General features: G+C 46.6%; 1 protein-coding gene across 1 annotated transcript in view; it reads right to left on the reverse strand.

Moving 5' to 3' along the window:
• Positions 1-238: 238 nt before the first annotated feature.
• WDR18 (WD repeat domain 18) overlaps positions 239-17,180 on the reverse strand; it is a 75,999-nt gene continuing 59,057 nt past the window's right edge. The window contains exons 8-10 of the mRNA XM_034442523.3: positions 16,144-16,310; positions 2,823-2,891; positions 239-1,479 (exon numbers count right to left, since the gene is read on the reverse strand). Of these exons, the coding sequence (XP_034298414.2) occupies positions 1,351-1,479; positions 2,823-2,891; positions 16,144-16,310 (365 nt within the window). The 3' untranslated portion in view covers positions 239-1,350. The remainder of the gene's footprint in view (positions 1,480-2,822; positions 2,892-16,143; positions 16,311-17,180) is intronic.

Genomic DNA, 17,180 nt, shown 5'->3' on the forward strand with positions numbered 1-17,180 from the left:
TCCATTATCGCCATCTAGAATTACCCGCTCGATAGCCTAAGAAGTCTGTCAACAGGGCTGAACAGCCACACTCCTCCTATTTGTGGCTTGCGATTGGTGTTCTGAGATGGACTGTTTCCTGAAGGTGAACATTTCACTTAATTGTCATTCCACTTAAGCCCGGCATCCTCCTTTCCACTGGTGTTCAGCAGATGCTCTGGAAGCCTCCCAAACAGGACACAGTAATAGAGCCATTTGCTAGGAGACAGACAATAATATTAAAGGGGATGGGGTGGGGGGTGTGGGGGATCAAATACTTGTGTTAACAGTTTTTGTTTCGGAGTTTTGTTTTTTTAAAAAAAGTGTAATACAACAAACAACAATTTGGCTGAAGACAGAACCAGAGGGGTATTTTTCCTCTAAAGAAAGAGAATTAAACTAGATAACCCAATGAAAGTAAATCTGCTACATGGCAAATGCATCCTGTGGCTGGTGCTGAAGCCTGCAACTGTACGGAAGCCAAAGGAGATGGCTTGAAAGAAGCCTAACTAGACATCCGGTTGGCTAAAGATCTGTGTATAAGTTGGTAGAATGATGGACCAGACAAAAAATCCTGCAATTCTTCTGCAGGAAGAGTAGCAGGTCAGTTAAACCCCCCCCCCTTTTTTTTTTTTGCTGATCTGTGACCTTTTTCCTTATCATGCCAGCTCAACTTTGCAGGGAAGGTTTTCCCACCATTTCCAAATGAGGAAAACATGATCTTCCCCATCTCTCCCATTTTTTCCCCCCCAGCAGGATCTTGAGGACAGGAAGCCTCTGTGCTCAGTTCCAGCTACACAGGTCATTCTTCATGGTAGTCAATTGTCCCTCTCCCTGGCCAGTTACAATGAGGGCACACTATTGTGTGTGATGCCTTCGAAGCCCATGGTTGTCTTCAATCCCCAGAAGTTCCCAAGTACAAGAGGAATTCTAAAAGCAGCCACGTGATTTCCGACTGGAGAAAACGGGGTGGTGGCATCTTGAAGAAGATCTACAGTTGGTTCTGTTTGAGGAATGAAAGGACCTTGTAGGATGGAAGAAGCTGCACTGTAAAAGAAAGAGTCATAGTTTTTCCCTTCTGGATTATTCTCCTTCCATACCGTGTGCTGTTACCCATAAAGATATTTTTTTGGGGGGTAGGGCTCCACCCAAAACACCTAGATGCTAGAGACTTCCATGTCCAGCCCTGAAGTTAGACATGGTTACGAGAGGGTATCTCTGCAACCGTATAAGTTCCCATCTAACATTGCCATGGAGAAAATGGCTGTGCCCAAGATGAATCCCGACTGGCTTGTCTCTCCTTCCACCTCTAGCTGGGCTTCAGAAACTGTTCTATTTGGGTGAGGTGATGATAGAGCTGGAGAAGTCGAAGAGATTCTTGTTGATCTTCCGCAGGGTGTTGACTTCCTCCTCCAGTTCTGTCACCTGAATTTTCAGTTGCTCTTGGTCGCCCATCAAATTCTATGACGAGAGAACAAACCATAAGAATCTAGAAAGGGGACATGGGGGAACCTACTCAGGGGTGGGTTTCAAAAATTTTAGCAAGGGGTTCTCTGCTTGGTTGCTGGGTGGGCGTGGCCATAGTGGGCATGGCAGGGGGGGCAATTTTGCCCTCCCTGGGCTCTGGAGGCTTTCATCGAGCCTCCAGGAGGGCAAAAATGGCCTCCCCAGGTTCTGGAGGCCCTTTGGAGGCTGGTAACAGGCCTGTTTCTGGCCTTCCCGAGCCTCCGTGCGCGCCCTGCACTTTCCTGAACCCAAAACAGACCACGTGGGGACTCCTGGAAGGGGCGGATTGGGGTGGGGGTGGCCAGCCAGGAGTGGGATTTGGGGGTTCTCCGAACTGCACAGAATCTTAGCTAGAGGTTCTCCCAAACCCCTGCAAACCCCCAGCAGCCCATCCCTGGACCTGCCTACCACCTACCTTGGTCTTTCTGCATCTCAGCAACATTAAGATGGGTAGACTTCAATTCTCAAAATTCTAGGGAATTCTGGGCTTTGAAGTCCACCCATCTTAAAGTTAATGAGATGGAAAAGGCGTGACTTACCAGCGGTAGGATTAAGATCTGGAAGAATTGGGTCAATTTTGCTATTTTAAGGCCAAGAAAATTACCAGATTTTTAAGAAGAAAAAGCAATTGTTTATAAAGGTAGCTCTCAACTTCTGACCACAATTGACCCCAAAATGTATGTTGCTAAATGAGAAATTTCTGAAGTGAGTTTGTTCCATTTTATGACTTTTCTCACCTCAGGTGTTTTGGGATCTGTAAGGGCAACAAAGCAGGTGAGGAAATTCTGCAGCCACCTACCCAGGTCCCAACCTGCTGAGGCCAAAGCGTAGGTTAAAACGAATGACTTTTCCCAATGTACTTGAGTGCTCTTTCGTGACACAGATAACAAGTAGTCCTCAACTTACAACCGTAATGGAGACTGCCCATTAGGGTTGTAAATCAGGTTGCTCCCAATGACTGACCCAATGCTGCAATCTTTGCGTGGCGGTCATTAAATGAAATCTGCAGGACTGGGTTTTTGCAGACAACAAATTTCAGCAAAAAGGCCACGAAAGTTGGACACCTAGTTGCGGGACACTGCGAACAGCTGATCGCTGAGAGTGCCTGCAATGCAGTCATGTGACTTCTGCGCGTGCGTGATCCAGATCTGTTGTCACTATTCCCGGGGAGACCTTTGACCAGTTGCTAAGCGACTGGTCATAAATTGAGGACTACTTGTATTGCGAAGCAGGTTTGCACTGGGTCCCGACACTTCTGTGGGGTTGCAGGCAGGAGGGTGGATGCCAGGATGCCTCACCTTTTCTCTCGTTGAGCACATCTGGAGATATAAGCGCTCTGTTCTCTCCAGGTAACTCTCCTCCGAACCCTGTGGAAGACAGGAAGAGAAGAAGAAGAGAGGCATCAAAGGGTTAAGCCTCCGTAGAGATGCTTCAGCTGAGCTTTGCCGAAGGGAGCCTGAAGTCAAAGCTACGAACATGTTTTACAATGAAGCCTGGTGAAAGGAACAAGTGATCTCTAAGTAGCTCTTGACAAAATGGTGACACTAAGGAATGGATCATCTCTTAATGGACGGCTGGCTTTTAGAATTCAGGAAAGGAAAGATTAACCAGGAGGAAAAGTCACAAATGGGTTTTACCAAGAAGGCTTTCTTCAGAATATGAGCTCACAGGATAAGTGAGACTGGACAAAACAGACCAGGCTAATGAGGGGGTCCTTGGTGCTCTCTGAGCTTGCTTCTTTTCTTACAAATGTTTCATTACCCTAACTAGAGCCTTGATAGTACAGTGGTTTAGTGCACCCTGTTATTAACACAGCTGCCTGCAATTTCTGCTGGTTCGAATCTCTCCAAGGCTCAAGGTTGACTCAGCCTTCCATCCTTTCTAAGGTAGGTGAAATGAGGACCCAGTTTGTGGGGGCAATAAGCTGACTTTGTATAAAATATACAAAAGTATGAAGGCTATTGCTTAACACATTGTAAGCCGCCCTGAGTCTCCGGAGAAGGGCGGCATATAAATCAAATTAAAAAAAAAACAAAAAAAAACCTAGGTAGCCTCATGCCATGGTGGCGCAGTGGTTGAAGTGCAGTACAGTACTGCAGGCTAATTCTGCTGACTGCCAGCTGCCTGCAATTTGGCAGTTCGAATCTCACCAGGCTCAAGGTTGACTCAGCCTTCCATCCTTCCGAGGTGGGTAAAATGAGGACCCAGATTGCTGGGGGAAATATGCTGACTCTGTAAAACCGCTTAGAGTAAAGCACTGGGACCAGAAGTTGGCAAACAGGCCGTTTTCAGCTTCCGGAGGACCTCCAGGGGGTGGGTGGGGAAGGCTGTTTTCATGCTCCCCAGACTCCTAGAGAGGCTCTGGAGGCTGGGGACAGCAAAAAACGGGCCTTCCGGTCCCACCGGAAGTTGGCAAAGGGGCCGTTTCTGGCCTCTGGGGGGCCTCCGGAGGGGTAGGGAAGGCTGTTTTTGCCCTCCCCAGACTGCTAGAAAGGCTCTGGAGACAGGTAAGAGAGAAAAACAGGCTTGCCAGGCCATCGCGTGCCAGAAGCGGGGTGAGCAGGTGGTGGGGTGTTTAGAATTATGGGTATGGGCACACGCCCCCCGCCCCCCTCCTCTTCAGCTTCTTGCACGAGAAGTGAAACGTCTTCAAAGAAAAACTAGAAAGTCCAGCTGCCTCTTGAAAAAGCACCTTTGGAACAACCATGACCTGGATGACTGAGAATCTCCATAGACATTCAGGGTTGAACTCTTGGGTTCTTGGTGCCCTCTGAGCTTTTTTTTTTCTTCTTTTTATTTGATTTATATGCCGCCCTTCTCCGGAGACTCAGCTTACAATGTGCTAAGCAATAGCCTTCATCCTTTTGTATATTTATACAAAGTCAGCTTATTGCCCCCACAAACTGGGTCCTCAATTTACCTACCTTAGAAAGGATGGAAGGCTGAGTCAACCTTGAGCCTGGCAAGATTCGAACCTGCAGTAATTGCAGGCAGCTGGTCTTAATAACAAGGTGCTTTAGACCACTGTACTACCAGGGCTCCACTGTACTACCAAAACAACCAAGTTGTTTTCTTGCCGAGGTTTCTCTACCAGGCGAGGGAACCTCAGTGTGAAGGAGAGGGGTGTGTGGTGGTGTTTCAAATGGTGATGTTATTTTGCCCAATAATGAAATTTCTGCTGAAAGGACCACAACGACACACACTTTATTACAGTATATAACCTCAAACAAATTTACAAAAAAAAGGGAATCATGAGTTGGGTGGGATCCAGAGGTCGGCTGCTGCCGGTTCACACTGGTTCAAGCGAACCGATAGTTAAGATTCTGCGCAGTTTGGCGAACCAGCAAATCCCACCACTGGCTGGCCCCACCTCCACTCATTTTTTGGCCTGTTTTGGCCCGAAAAACGCCCCCCAAAACAGGCCGAAAAATGGGTTGGGCCAGCCAGTGGTGGAATTAGCCCCAACCGATTGAATCCTACCTTTGCCTTTGAGGCGAGTGGCTGGGAGGCGGGGCTGGGTATGATGAGTGACATCACCCGCCCAGTCACATGACCAACCGGCCACGCCTACCCAGTCAGAGAACCGGTTGTTAAGTTATTCAAGTCCCACCACTGGTGGGATCTGATCCAGCAAGCCAAGGCTCTTCTTTAGACTTTGGAACGCTTTTTCTGTTGCTAAACCCAAACAGCTACAGGTAGTCCTCGACTTACAACCACAACTGAGCCCAAAATTTCTGTTGCTAAGTGAGACATTTGTTAAGTGATTGTTTTCCTCCATTTTACGACTGTTCTTGCCACAACTATTACGTGAACCACTGCAGGTGCTAAAGTGAACCACTTAACACAGCTGTTAAGTGAACTTAATGGCTTCCCCATTGACTCTGATCGTCAGAAAGTGGCAAAAGGGGATCAGGTGACCCTGGGATGTTGCAACCGTCATAAATACGAGTCAGTTGCCCAGCGTTTCAATTTTGATCAGGTGACCACGGGGATGTCGCTTCCGTCGTGTGAAAAACAGTCATGAGTCGCTTTCCCCTCCCCCCAATGCCCCTGTAACTTCAAATGGTCACTAAATGAACCGTTGTAAGTCAAGGACAACCTGTAATTGGCCAGATTGTGGATAATTTGAATTATCCTCAACTGCAAGTGGGAAGAAAGGGGTCCAGAAGAAAAGAGGCTGCCCTTCAAGCCGTCGTCCATATTTGCAGCAGGGACCAAAGAAAGTCGACATCCCTGAGAAGGAGAGAAGGACACCCCCCCACCCTCCTCCCCCCCCTTTGCACCCCAGTGAACGACAGCAATTCATCAGGAACTCCAGACACGCAACCTTGAGAGCTGCTGCCGTTCGAGTTTGGGAGCCGACACGGCGCTGATAAAAGGAGACAGCCGATCTTTATCTCTCGCAGGCTGGCTCCTGGGATCTGCAGAAGCAATCTGGCCCTCCAGCTACAACACCCAGCCTCCTCTTAGAAGGCCCAGCAATTGGTATTATTGCGGTGTCTTCCAAGATGAAGACAGAACACCACCGAGGTCTCCCTCCCTCCCTCCCTCCCTCCCTCTCTTATGAGCCACAGGGAAACAGCACCAAGCAACTTTGCTGCAATCTACACTTTATAGACAAAAACAAGCAGAATTGGGACACCCCCCCCCGTTTTTTCAAAAACCTTTCCGTGATCCGCAGCCAAAAAAAAAAAAAGCTAATACGATCCTGGGTTGTATAAACAAGAGGCATAGAAATCAAAAATCACGTGAAGTATGAGCACCGCTATATAAAGCTTTAGTAAGGCCACACCTGGAATACTTGCATCCAGTTTTGGTCACCAGATTTACAAAAAAAAAAAAAAAAAGATGTCGAGGCTTTGGAAAAAGTGCAAAGAAGAGCAGTTAAGATGATTAAAGGCCTGGAGACTAAAACATCTGTGTCCTCACGGTCACCTGAGTAATGCTGCTGGTTCCTGTGACCCCACTATCCTGTCAGAGCTGAAGAAGCTTCTTGGATGAGGAGTGAAATGTCTTCAAGCAAGTCCAGTTGCCTCCTGAAAAAGCACCTTTGGGACAACCATGACCTGGACGACTGAGAATCTCTACAATAGTCCAGGGATATTCCAATAACAAAGTCTTCTTACCAGTCGTTGTAGTCATACACAATAGACAGTTGCAAACAGTAGCAAACACAGCAAATAGCAGTAACCATCAACAATGGTCAGCAAAGATCAGCAGAGAGTAGCAGAGAGAGACTAACCAGGTTTCAAGCTCCCTCTTAAGGACACTGGCTACAGAGCTAACCAATCAGGACACAGTATGATGCAATACAGCAATAAAGCTATATTGAGGTTTATATATTGCCAACCCAACAAGTGAGTAAATTATCATTTCCTAACAGACTTCATGGAAAAAGATGTTACTCTGGACATACAAAAGAAGCTACCTGATGTCTTAATAATTAAAAGGATAAAAAAGCAACAAGAACGGCTGCAGGATTTGGGTTTGGCTAGTCTAGAGAAAAGACGGACTAGGGGTGACATGATAGCAATATTCCAGTATTTAAGAGGCTGCCACAAAGAAGAGGAGGTCAATTTATTTTCCAAAGCACCCAAGGGCAGGACAAGAAACTATGAATGGAAGCTAATCAAGGAGAGAAGCAACCTGGAACTGAGGAGAAACTTCCTAACAATGAGGACAATTAACCAGTGGAACAGCTTGACTTCAGAAATTGTGGGTGCTTCATCACTGGAGGTTTTTAAAAAGAGACTGGACAATCATTTCCCTGAAATGGTAGGATCTCCTGCTTGAGCAGGGGGCTGAACTAGAAGATCTCCGAGGTTCCTTCCAGCTCTGTTCTGATTGATCCCCATGCCAGAGGACTCAATCTCAGGGTTGCCTTGAAAAGGGATTCGATTGATACATGGTCTAGGAATTGACAGACAGCCCCAGTTAGTGTTGCAGCCCATCAGCGGCCTGTGCAGCTAGTAGCTGATTCAGACAGCGAGGAGGCTGGTGTGATGCTGTGCCAGCAGCCTGTGCAGCTGGCACTCGAGTCAGACAATGAGGAGGCTGGAGAAGATGTGATGCCAGAGGCGGGGATTCAGCCAGGGCCTTCAGAACCTCCCTTAAGTGAAGAGGACGAAGAGGAGGAGCCTCTTCTCGATGCACAGGCGCACAGAACTGCCAAAAGCCAAGAGTGGCTCCTCAGGAGGAGGTCTCCTCGAGAGTAAGGCTTGGGGCTAATTGGCCACTCCCTTAGCCTATTTAAGGAGGAATGCTGACTGAAGCAATTTGCAGGGAACAGCTTCGTTCACATACCTTCGTGTCTTGTCTTGCTTATCTTATCAGCTTCCTGCAAATTGCTTCTGGGCTTTCTGCCAATCCTAGTAAGATTACGATTATTTATTCTTTGGATTCTTGTAGGCTGTTAAGAAAGTTAATTAACAGCCTTTGTTTGAAAAAAGACTGATTTAATTTAGTAAACTAAGGTTTGTACAGACTTTGTGTGTGCTGCGTTCTTTGGGTCCGTAGCTGGGGCAGAACAGTTTAGCAATTGCAATCAAAGTTACACTGGCACTGAAAAAAGTGATGTAAGATCAGTCCTCGCACTTATGACCATTGTAGCATCCCACGGTCACATGATCAAAACTCGGGTGCTCTGTAACAGGCATTTACAATAGTTGCAGCATCCAGAGATCATGTGATCACCATTTGCGAACCTCCCAGCTGGCTTCCCACAAGCAAAGCCAGTGAAGGAATTAACAACTGCCTGATTCACTCAACAACTGTGGCAAAAAGGTTGTAAAAGCAGGCATGGCTCACTTAACAACAGAATTTCTGGTCCCAGTTGTAGTCATTAAGTCAAGGACTACCTGTATTGATCCCAGTAGACAAGAAACCCACCCTTATCTAGCCTCTTGCTCAGAGAGATTTCTGATGAAGCCCGTGACACTTTCCCCTCCTAGACCCACATTACACACCCCAATACACACCTTAAACGACACCCCTCATGACTCAGCCTTTATGCTGAGGTACAAAAAGTACTGCACAATAATAGTACGTTCATAAATTAATTAGGTTTGTGCCCAAGAAACTTTGGGTTGGCTGTGCCATAGGAATTTTTCTTTTTAAAAAAATACCCATGTTTCTTTCTTTCTTTTTTTTTTTTTGTTGGAAAATGTTTTTGAATCCTTTGAATTGCTTCCCTGTTGCTGGTGACAAATGCATCTTTGCTTGTCCGGCTAATGCTGAGGAAGCCCTTGCAAGCTCATCTGGTAAGGTGTTGTCAAAGATTACATAGAACTCTTGATCCATTTAGCCGGCTATGATTTATTTATTTTTTTTAAAAAAAGCAACGGACCATTTCTGAGTCTTCCCTACTTGGTTCTTTAATAAATGTGGTCAGTTGATAACGGTATGTGATGGAATTTTTCAGCCCAGCCTGGAAAAAGAGATTTGAGTCGTCTATGAGCTTCATCTTCACACGATTGTTAGAGGGCTGTGATGGTGAACCTATGGCACGTGTGCCGTAGCCATATTGGTGGGCACGCGAGCTCAGCTCCGGCCCCAACAGAAGTAGGGAAACAAGTTGTTTCCTGTCTCCGGAGAGCCTCGGGGGGTGGTGGGGAAGGCCCGTTTTTCTCTCTCCCCAGCCTCCAGAGCCTTTCTAGGAGCCTGGGGAGGGCGAAAACGGCCTCCCCACCCTCCGGAGGCCAGAAACAGCCTGTTTGCCAACTTCCGGTGGGATCTCAGCCAGCTTTGCTCAATTCAGGGAGTTGAAGTTCACAAGTCTTAATCGCCAAGACTGGACACCCCTGGGTTAGGTGAAAGCGGTGAAAAGGGGTCCTGGGTTGTTGGTTTGAGCTCCGAGCTTGGCAATTTGGTTGCAAACGTTTCGTCACCATTCGAGGAGACATCGTCAGTGGGCTTTGAATTGTGCTCGTCAGTCAGAACACTGGCCTTTAAATACCTGTTTTATGTGATGGAAATTAGCATGAATGTTGTTTGTTCAGCTGCTTCTGGGTAGGGGTCTTCTCCTTTTTCCTGGGGGGGGGCAGTTCATTGATCGGATGCTCATCCATTTAGTTTTAGAGGCTCCAGTATCCCGGGAGTTTAGCTGCCTGCTGAACCTTCTGCCTATTTGTCACAATTCTTCCTTGCCATCACAATGGAGACTGCCTAGCCGACTTCACCACCTCCCAGGGGACACTCTCTAATTCTCTTTCAAAGTTGTCTACCTAGCATCTCAAGGCAACGAGTCTCACAAATTAATTGCCCGTTTGTGCAACGACAAAGGGCTCTTATGTCTCTCCCTAACCTACAATCTGTGGATTTGATTTTACGATCTCCCCTCCAATTCTAGTTATACGAGAGGGGGGAGGGGGAACCCACAGAGAACCCTACCTACTTCTTCCCGCACCGTGCATAATTGTACCATAAATAAATCATAATAATACATACATTTATTCATAAACTTTATTTATAGGCTGCCGTAATTCAACATATATAATCCTCTAGTAAGCCAGCCTTTTGTCTTCCTGGTGCTCTCCTGAGTAACGCTGGGCTGGATTCAGTTCCCATCATCCCCGGCTCTGTAGGCTGGGGATGAAGGGAGCTGAAGGATAACGCAGTAAACCCAAGGACTGCCGGAGGGAGATTGCCCAGTGCTTTCTGTCAATCCTAGACCTCTCGATATTGAAAATACTGTGGCGGCTGTCTTTGGCCACAAGGCACCTATTTTCTTCTATAAAATGCTCTATTCACCCTACCTTTCAATCCCCCTCCCCCCCTCCCCCCAACGGTCTCTTTTCCTTTCTTAAAACATCATTATCGGTGGCATCGGATCTGGAGTGTGAGGAGCATTATTAAATTGGAGTTATCACTTATGAATGCAGAGGAAGGCTGGAAAAGGGGATGGGGAAGTTCTCACATTTCGGAAAAGAACAGATTTTTAATATCGGGCTTGAGCACAGAGAAGAGGGGAGGGGAGCTCCTCTTTGGGAGCCACAGGCAATCTGGGGTTTTTTTGAGGTCATACCTCTCTCTGAGATTCTCTGGATTGGAAAAATCAGAAGCCCTCGTGCATTCAGGACTTGGGACCTATAGGTGGTATAAAGCATGGGTCTCCAACCTTGGCAACTTTAAGCCTAGTGGACTGAGCAAAGCTGGCTGGGGAATTCTGGGAGTTGAAGTCTGCCAAGCTTAAAGTTGCCAAGGTTGGAGACCCTTAGTATAAAGGGCCATCCTAAACTTCTCCAGGTTGGAAGGCCACTTGATTGCCACAACTGGCATCTAAGTCTGCTCTGGAAATGGTTGAAAAAAATGACTCTCTAAAAAGGATGCAAAGGACCAGCTGTCTGCAAGGAGTATAAATCCTTCCATTCCTCACCATCCAGTCAGAGCTGAAGAAGCTTCTTGGATGAGAAGTGAATCATCTTCAAAAGAAAAACCAGAAAGTCCAGTTGCCTCCTGAAAAAGCATCTTTGGGACATGGCTCTAATATACGTCCAGCAAAAGAAGCTGCTGATATAGCCATGCAGATGCCACCTGGGACTGGGTGTTGAGCAAGCACCTGGATGAGGTGTGAAAGACTTGATTGTCTATGGAGATTCTCAATCATCCAAGTCATGGTTGTCCCAAAGGTGCTTTTTCCATAAAGGCAACTGGATTTTCTTAGGTTTTTTTTCTTTCTTGAAAACGTTTTCGCTTCTTGGATGAGAAGCGAAACGTATTCAAGGAAAAAAAAAAACAACCCAAGAAAATCCAGTTGCCTTTTGGAAAAAGCACCTTTGGGTAAAGATTTGGCAGCTTCTGGTTTACCTCCTGCCATAATGTTCATAAAAGTAAAGGCAAAGCTTCCCCTGGCACAAATGTGCTAGTTGTTCCCGACTCTAGGGGGCGGTGCTCATCTCCGTTTCAAAGCCGAAGAGCCAGCGCTGTCCGAAGACGTCTCCGTGGTCATGTGGCTGGCATGACTCAATGCCAAAGGCGCATGGAACACTGTTACCTTCCCACCAAAGGTGGTCCCTATTTTTCTACTTGCACTTTTTATGTGCTTTTCAACTGCTAGGTTGGAAGAAGCTGGGACAACTAACGGGAGCTCACCCCGTTATGCGGTATTAGGGATTTGAACCGCTGAACTGCCACCCTTTCAATTGACAAGCTCAGCGTCTTAGCTACTGAGCCACCGCATCCCTTTACCCACATATGTACGGCCCCAAACCAAAGATTTTTATTCGCTTAACTTTGAAGCTGACATACCACGCCTGACAGCAGCTGCAGCTTGATGACTGCCAGGAATATAAATCCTTCCATTGCCCACTATTCAGTCAGAGCTGAGGAAGCTTCTTGGATGAGAAGTGAAACGTCTTCAAGGGAAAAACAAAGTCCAGTTGCCTTTTGAAAAAGCGCTTTTGGGACAACCTGGAGGACTGAGAATCTCCACAGACTATCAAGTCTTTCACACCTCATCCAAGTGCTTGCTCAACACCCAGTCCCAGGTGGCATCTGCATGGCTATATCAGCAGCTTCTTTTGCTGGACGTATATTAGAGCCGTGTCCCAAAGATGCTTTTTCAGGAGGCAACTGGACTTTCTGGTTTTTCTTTTGAAGACGATTCACTTCTCATCCAAGAAGCTTCTTCAGCTCTGACTGGAGGACGGTGGGGAATGGAAGGATTTATACTCCTTGCAGACAGCTGGTCATTTGCGTTCTTTGAGAGAGTCGCTGAGGCCACTTGGAGGTTTGTTTGTGTCCTCAGGGTTACCTGAGTGGTGCAAATGGGTGTGGAGCCTTCTTGGCTGCAGGATGTTTTCTGCCCTGTGTCCCTTCACTGTTGAAGACAGGTGCAGGCTGTTGGGGATGCGTCTGTGCTGTCTGCATGACCTGGATGACTGAGAATCTCCACAGACACTACAGCCATGTGATAAGACGGGCAGCCAATAAATTTGATCAACAAACAAATCAATGTTTGTATGTGGTAAGAGCCAAGGTGGTGCAGTGGTTAGAGTGCAGTACTGCAGGCTACTTCTGCTGACTGCCGGCTGACTGCAATTTGGCAGTTTGAATCTCACCAGGCTCAAGGTTGACTCAGCCTTCCATCCTTCTGAGGTGGGTCAAATGAGGACCCAGATTGTTGGGGGCAAGAGGCTGACTCTGTAAACAGCTTAGAGAGGGCTGTAAAAGCACTATGAAGCAGTATATAAGTCTAAGTGCTATTGCTAATGTATGTGAGCCCAGGAAAATGCACATTTGAGTTGTGGAAGTGCCAACGCCCCCTGTAACGCAACCTCGTTCCACCCTGTGGGTGTCTCCTTTATTCAAATGTACGCTTTTTTCCTGGGATTATGTGGCACCAGGAGAGACCAGGAACAAACCGAGAGGTACAGCGTGCACTTTTTTGATTTCAAACCCAAAGCACTGCATGTCCTTAAGTTAATGCTTCAAACTGGCTTTAGAGTCCTTGTATCCTCCATTCTCACCCATGAGAGTTAGCTCCGTCAATCTCATTGACTGGGGGGGGGGGGGGGAAAGGCAAGAGACAGATAGGAGAGAAATCAGATGAAAGTGCCCTTGAAGGGGAAAAGAAGCAGATGGATGGACAAGAGGCCTTTGCAGTGAGTGATATTGAATAAGGTAAAGGTAAAGGTTCCCCCACAAACGCGTGCTAGTCTTTTCCGGCTCTAGGGGGCAGTGCTCATCTCTGTTTCAAAGCTGAAGAGCCAGCGCTGTCCAAAGACGTCTCTGTGGTCATGTGGCCGGCATGACTAAACATTGAAGGCGCACGGAACGCTGTTACCTTCCCACCAAAGTGGTCTCTATTTTTCTACTTGCATTTTTTATGTGCTTTCAAACTGCTAGGTTGGCAGAAGCTGGGACCAGTAACGGGAGCTCACCCTATTACGTGGCACTAGGGATTCGAACCGCTGAACTGCCGACCTTCTGATCGACAAGCTCAGCATCTTAGCCACTGAGCCACTGTGTCCCTGTTGATATTGAATAGATCTATGCAAAGAAGGATGGACTATCCCCTCTTCGTGGTGCTTCTTTCCTCCTTCACCCTCAGGCTCAAGAGGAGGAAATCTATTCCACTGCTTCCTATTGGGCAGATTCCACCAAAGGCCACGGCACAGAGCAGTGGTGGCAAGGAAAGAGATATTGTAGGTTGTCACAAACTCATATAATCTGGCATCAGGAGTCTCACAGCAGCCAGCTGGAGGTCTCTGTGGAGGGCATGAGAGCACCAGCCCCAGCAACCAGTCATTTGCTGGTCAGCCATCTCTTCTCTCTTTAGATTCTGACGTTACAGAAACAGGTGCAGGGAGAGCTTTCCTTTGTGGATTCACCCAATCCCTCCTTAAAGACCGATGCAAAAATGAGAAAGGGGAATTTTTTTTTTTCAGAGAAGTGGTCACTACAATATTGTTGAGGCTGTTTTTTTTTTTAAAAAAAATCCTCTAGATGTCCTAATCAGAGATAATATGTACTTAATTGTGCTTTGTTGTGCTTTTTAGTACTAACAGTGTACTTCGTTCCGTTCCACCTTGTCTCCTTTTCAAAGCCTGCTCTTCAACAAGACCGTAGCATTGATTTCAAGATCAAGATAATGCCGACTTTGTTGTTTAACATTTGAGACCCTGCTTTCGCGCATAGCCATGGGCTGTCGATGCGATCGCTTCAAATTCCGGACAAGCAAACCTGAAGCTGGTGAATGCAGATTTTCTGCACTCTGCCTGGAGCGTTTGTTGATACAGAATGACAAAACGAATATACACATCCGAGTTTTTCAAGCTGTGTTTCACTAAGGGCAAACAACAACAACAACAACAACAAACCCCCAAAGAAAACCCACTCAAATCCAGCTAATTTTCTATCACTAGTATTTTATCTTTTGATCAGGGAGATTTTTGTTTTTTTAACTAACAGGTTCTGGGGCTTTTACAAGTTTGAAAACCCCTCACATAAATAATCTCTTCAGTCCTTGCAACTCCATCAGAAGAGTAGTTAAGTGAGAGTTAAATATGAATATGGAGTATCTGCTCTTTGCTATATACATTGGTCAGTAACAGTAACAGAGTTGGAAGGGACCTGTTTTGCCCCAGCTACAGACCCCAAAGAACGCAGCACACACAAAGTCTGTACAAACCTTAGTTTACTAAATTAAATAAGTTTTTTTTTCCAAACAAAGGCTGTTAATTAACTTTCTTAACAGCCTACAAAAATCCAAAGAATAAATAATCTTAATCTTACTATGATTGGCAGAAAGCCCAGAAGCAATTTGCAAAGAACGAAGATCAAGGCACGAAGGAGAGTGAACGAAGTTGTTCCCTGCAAATTGCTTCAGTCGGCGTTCCTCCTTAAATAGGCTAAGGGAGTGGCCAATTAGCCCCAAGCCTTACTCTCGAGGAGACCTCCTCCTGAGGAGCCACTCCTGCCTTTTGGCAGCTCTGCGCGCCTCTGCATCGAGAAGAGGCTCCTCCTCTTCGTCCTCTTCACTTATGGGAGCTTCTGGAGGTTCTGAAGGCCCTGGCTGAATCCCCACCTCTGGCACCACATCTTCTCCAGCCTCATTGTCCGACTCGAGCGCCAGCAGCACAGGCTGCTGGCGCAGCACCACACCAGCCTCCTCGCCATCCGAATCAGCCACCAGCCGCACAGACCATGTACGGGCCACAACAGGACCTTGGAGGTCATCTAGTCCAACCCCCTGCTCACGCAGGAGACCTATCTCACCTCCCATCTTTTCTCTCTGTCACAAACAGAGAGAGAGAGTGTGCTGAGAAACAGGGCTGGAAAACGATGCTTTCCAGTTGCTTGGAATGAAGAATGGAAGAAACCTAATTTCTTCTAGATCTCTTCCTTCCTATTATGAGAAGATCCAAAAGATCCTGTTTCAGCATCCCTTGGAAAACATGGATGAAGGAGATGGTTGCCCCCCCTTTTTTTCTCCTTTCCGTCTCATATTCGGGGAATATTGACCTTGAACATGGAGACTCTATTGGGGAAAATAACTTTTGATAACACAGTGCAAGAACCACTTTGCTGCATCCGATCTAGTCCAGCACCAGGATACCCTCCGTGATGGGTCAAATGAATTCTAGGGAATTCCCCAATAAACACAGCAACGAGACAATTATTTGCTCCTTGCGGAAACCCCGTTTGCTGAGAGTGAAAGCGCCACTTATTTATCACGGCTCTGGATTAAATGGTTTCCTCCCCTGTGCCACCCGATTTCCATTTACAGCTCATCCTAAAACACACACCTGTGGTCAAGTGCATGTCTGCCAAATTCAATTCCGAACATTTACGATCCTTCCCAGCGCAGTGAGCATGGGGTTCATTTCAAATCCCAAGAAACGCAGGTGTGGCGGTGGTGAAGTTTCATCTTATTACTGCTTTAGTGCCCGTCAAGAGGATATAACTCATACCGATGCTCACAGCCCTTTTCTCATCCCCAAAGGAAGAACTACACCAGAACATTTAGCTAGGCCTGTTTCAGATCTGCATCACACCACCAGGGACTAGCCATCTGCTCAGGCTGTTCCCGCTTTGGCTGGAAGAATAAATGTCTCACACACCCCGCATATGTCTGGCCCAATTCATCTCTCGCCAATTCCTTCTGCTTCGTTTCCTTACCTTCTGATGCAGCCCCAGACACAGTGTCAGCCCCTCACTGGCAGAGTTTTCCATGCTCTCTGTGCTGTGAAGATGCCGGCTGAATTTGGGCAGTGGGATGCGAGGCTTGCTGTCCGGATTCAGCATGTTGGCAGGTGCCAGGATGATGAAAGCATTTGTGATCGGACCTACCGGAGCAGAAGGAATGGGTTACATGTAGGGTGCATACGCAGCTAGTAAGAACAACAGCTTTTGTGGAACATAAAACCTTGTGCGATAATAAATGGTTAGCCTGAGACACCCCAAGAGGCTGTTGTTTCTGCTGCAGAAGATACACATGGCTTCCCTTTAGGAAAGAACTGATTAACACAATTCAATATCCTTCCATTGCGGTGCTTAAATTCTTGCACTCCAAACAAACCACAGCATGCAACTGGACTCTTAAGCATCTCTTACCAAACAAGCCGGAGAATTAATTTGCTTGGCTAATCTAGTGATTTTTGCCTGATCTCCAAAAAAAGAAAAAAAGAAAAAAAAGAAAAGAAAAAGACAGATGTAGCTGCTATTAAGCAATTAAGGCTTTTAAAAGAGGTTGAAAGATCTCTGGCTGGCCTAAAGCCAAATTTATTAGGGCTCAAACCTAAATACCGTTTGGGAAATTTACAGGAAACCCCAGAAATCTCAGGTGGATCAGCAAATTGGGGGGGGGGGGAACACCAAATAAACAACTAAAAAGAAGTCAGCGGCAAACCATTTTGTACAACTGCCAAGAAAATGACATGCCTGTGTCCATATAATCAAGAGGAATCAAGCTTGATTCTGAGATTTTTACCTTCCTTTCGGCTCAAAAAAGAATCCTTCCCAAGGATCTTCCCCAACTCTTTTAATGTAGGCCTTCCTGCATGCAGAGTAAGTATTTCAGTGTTTCACCGTCTTGGGGTTAAATTCTGCTGCAGACATCCATAGACTATTTGTGTTTAGAGCTCACAAGATGCAGTTCAATATTCAGTCATGGATTTCAAGGCACCAAGAGTGAAGCCGTTAGTAGACAGCTTGAC

Source organism: Pantherophis guttatus, chromosome 1 (assembly GCF_059756535.1).
Source record: "Pantherophis guttatus breed Tessera chromosome 1, ASM5975653v1, whole genome shotgun sequence".
In the NCBI taxonomy this organism is placed as follows: domain Eukaryota; kingdom Metazoa; phylum Chordata; class Lepidosauria; order Squamata; family Colubridae; genus Pantherophis; species Pantherophis guttatus.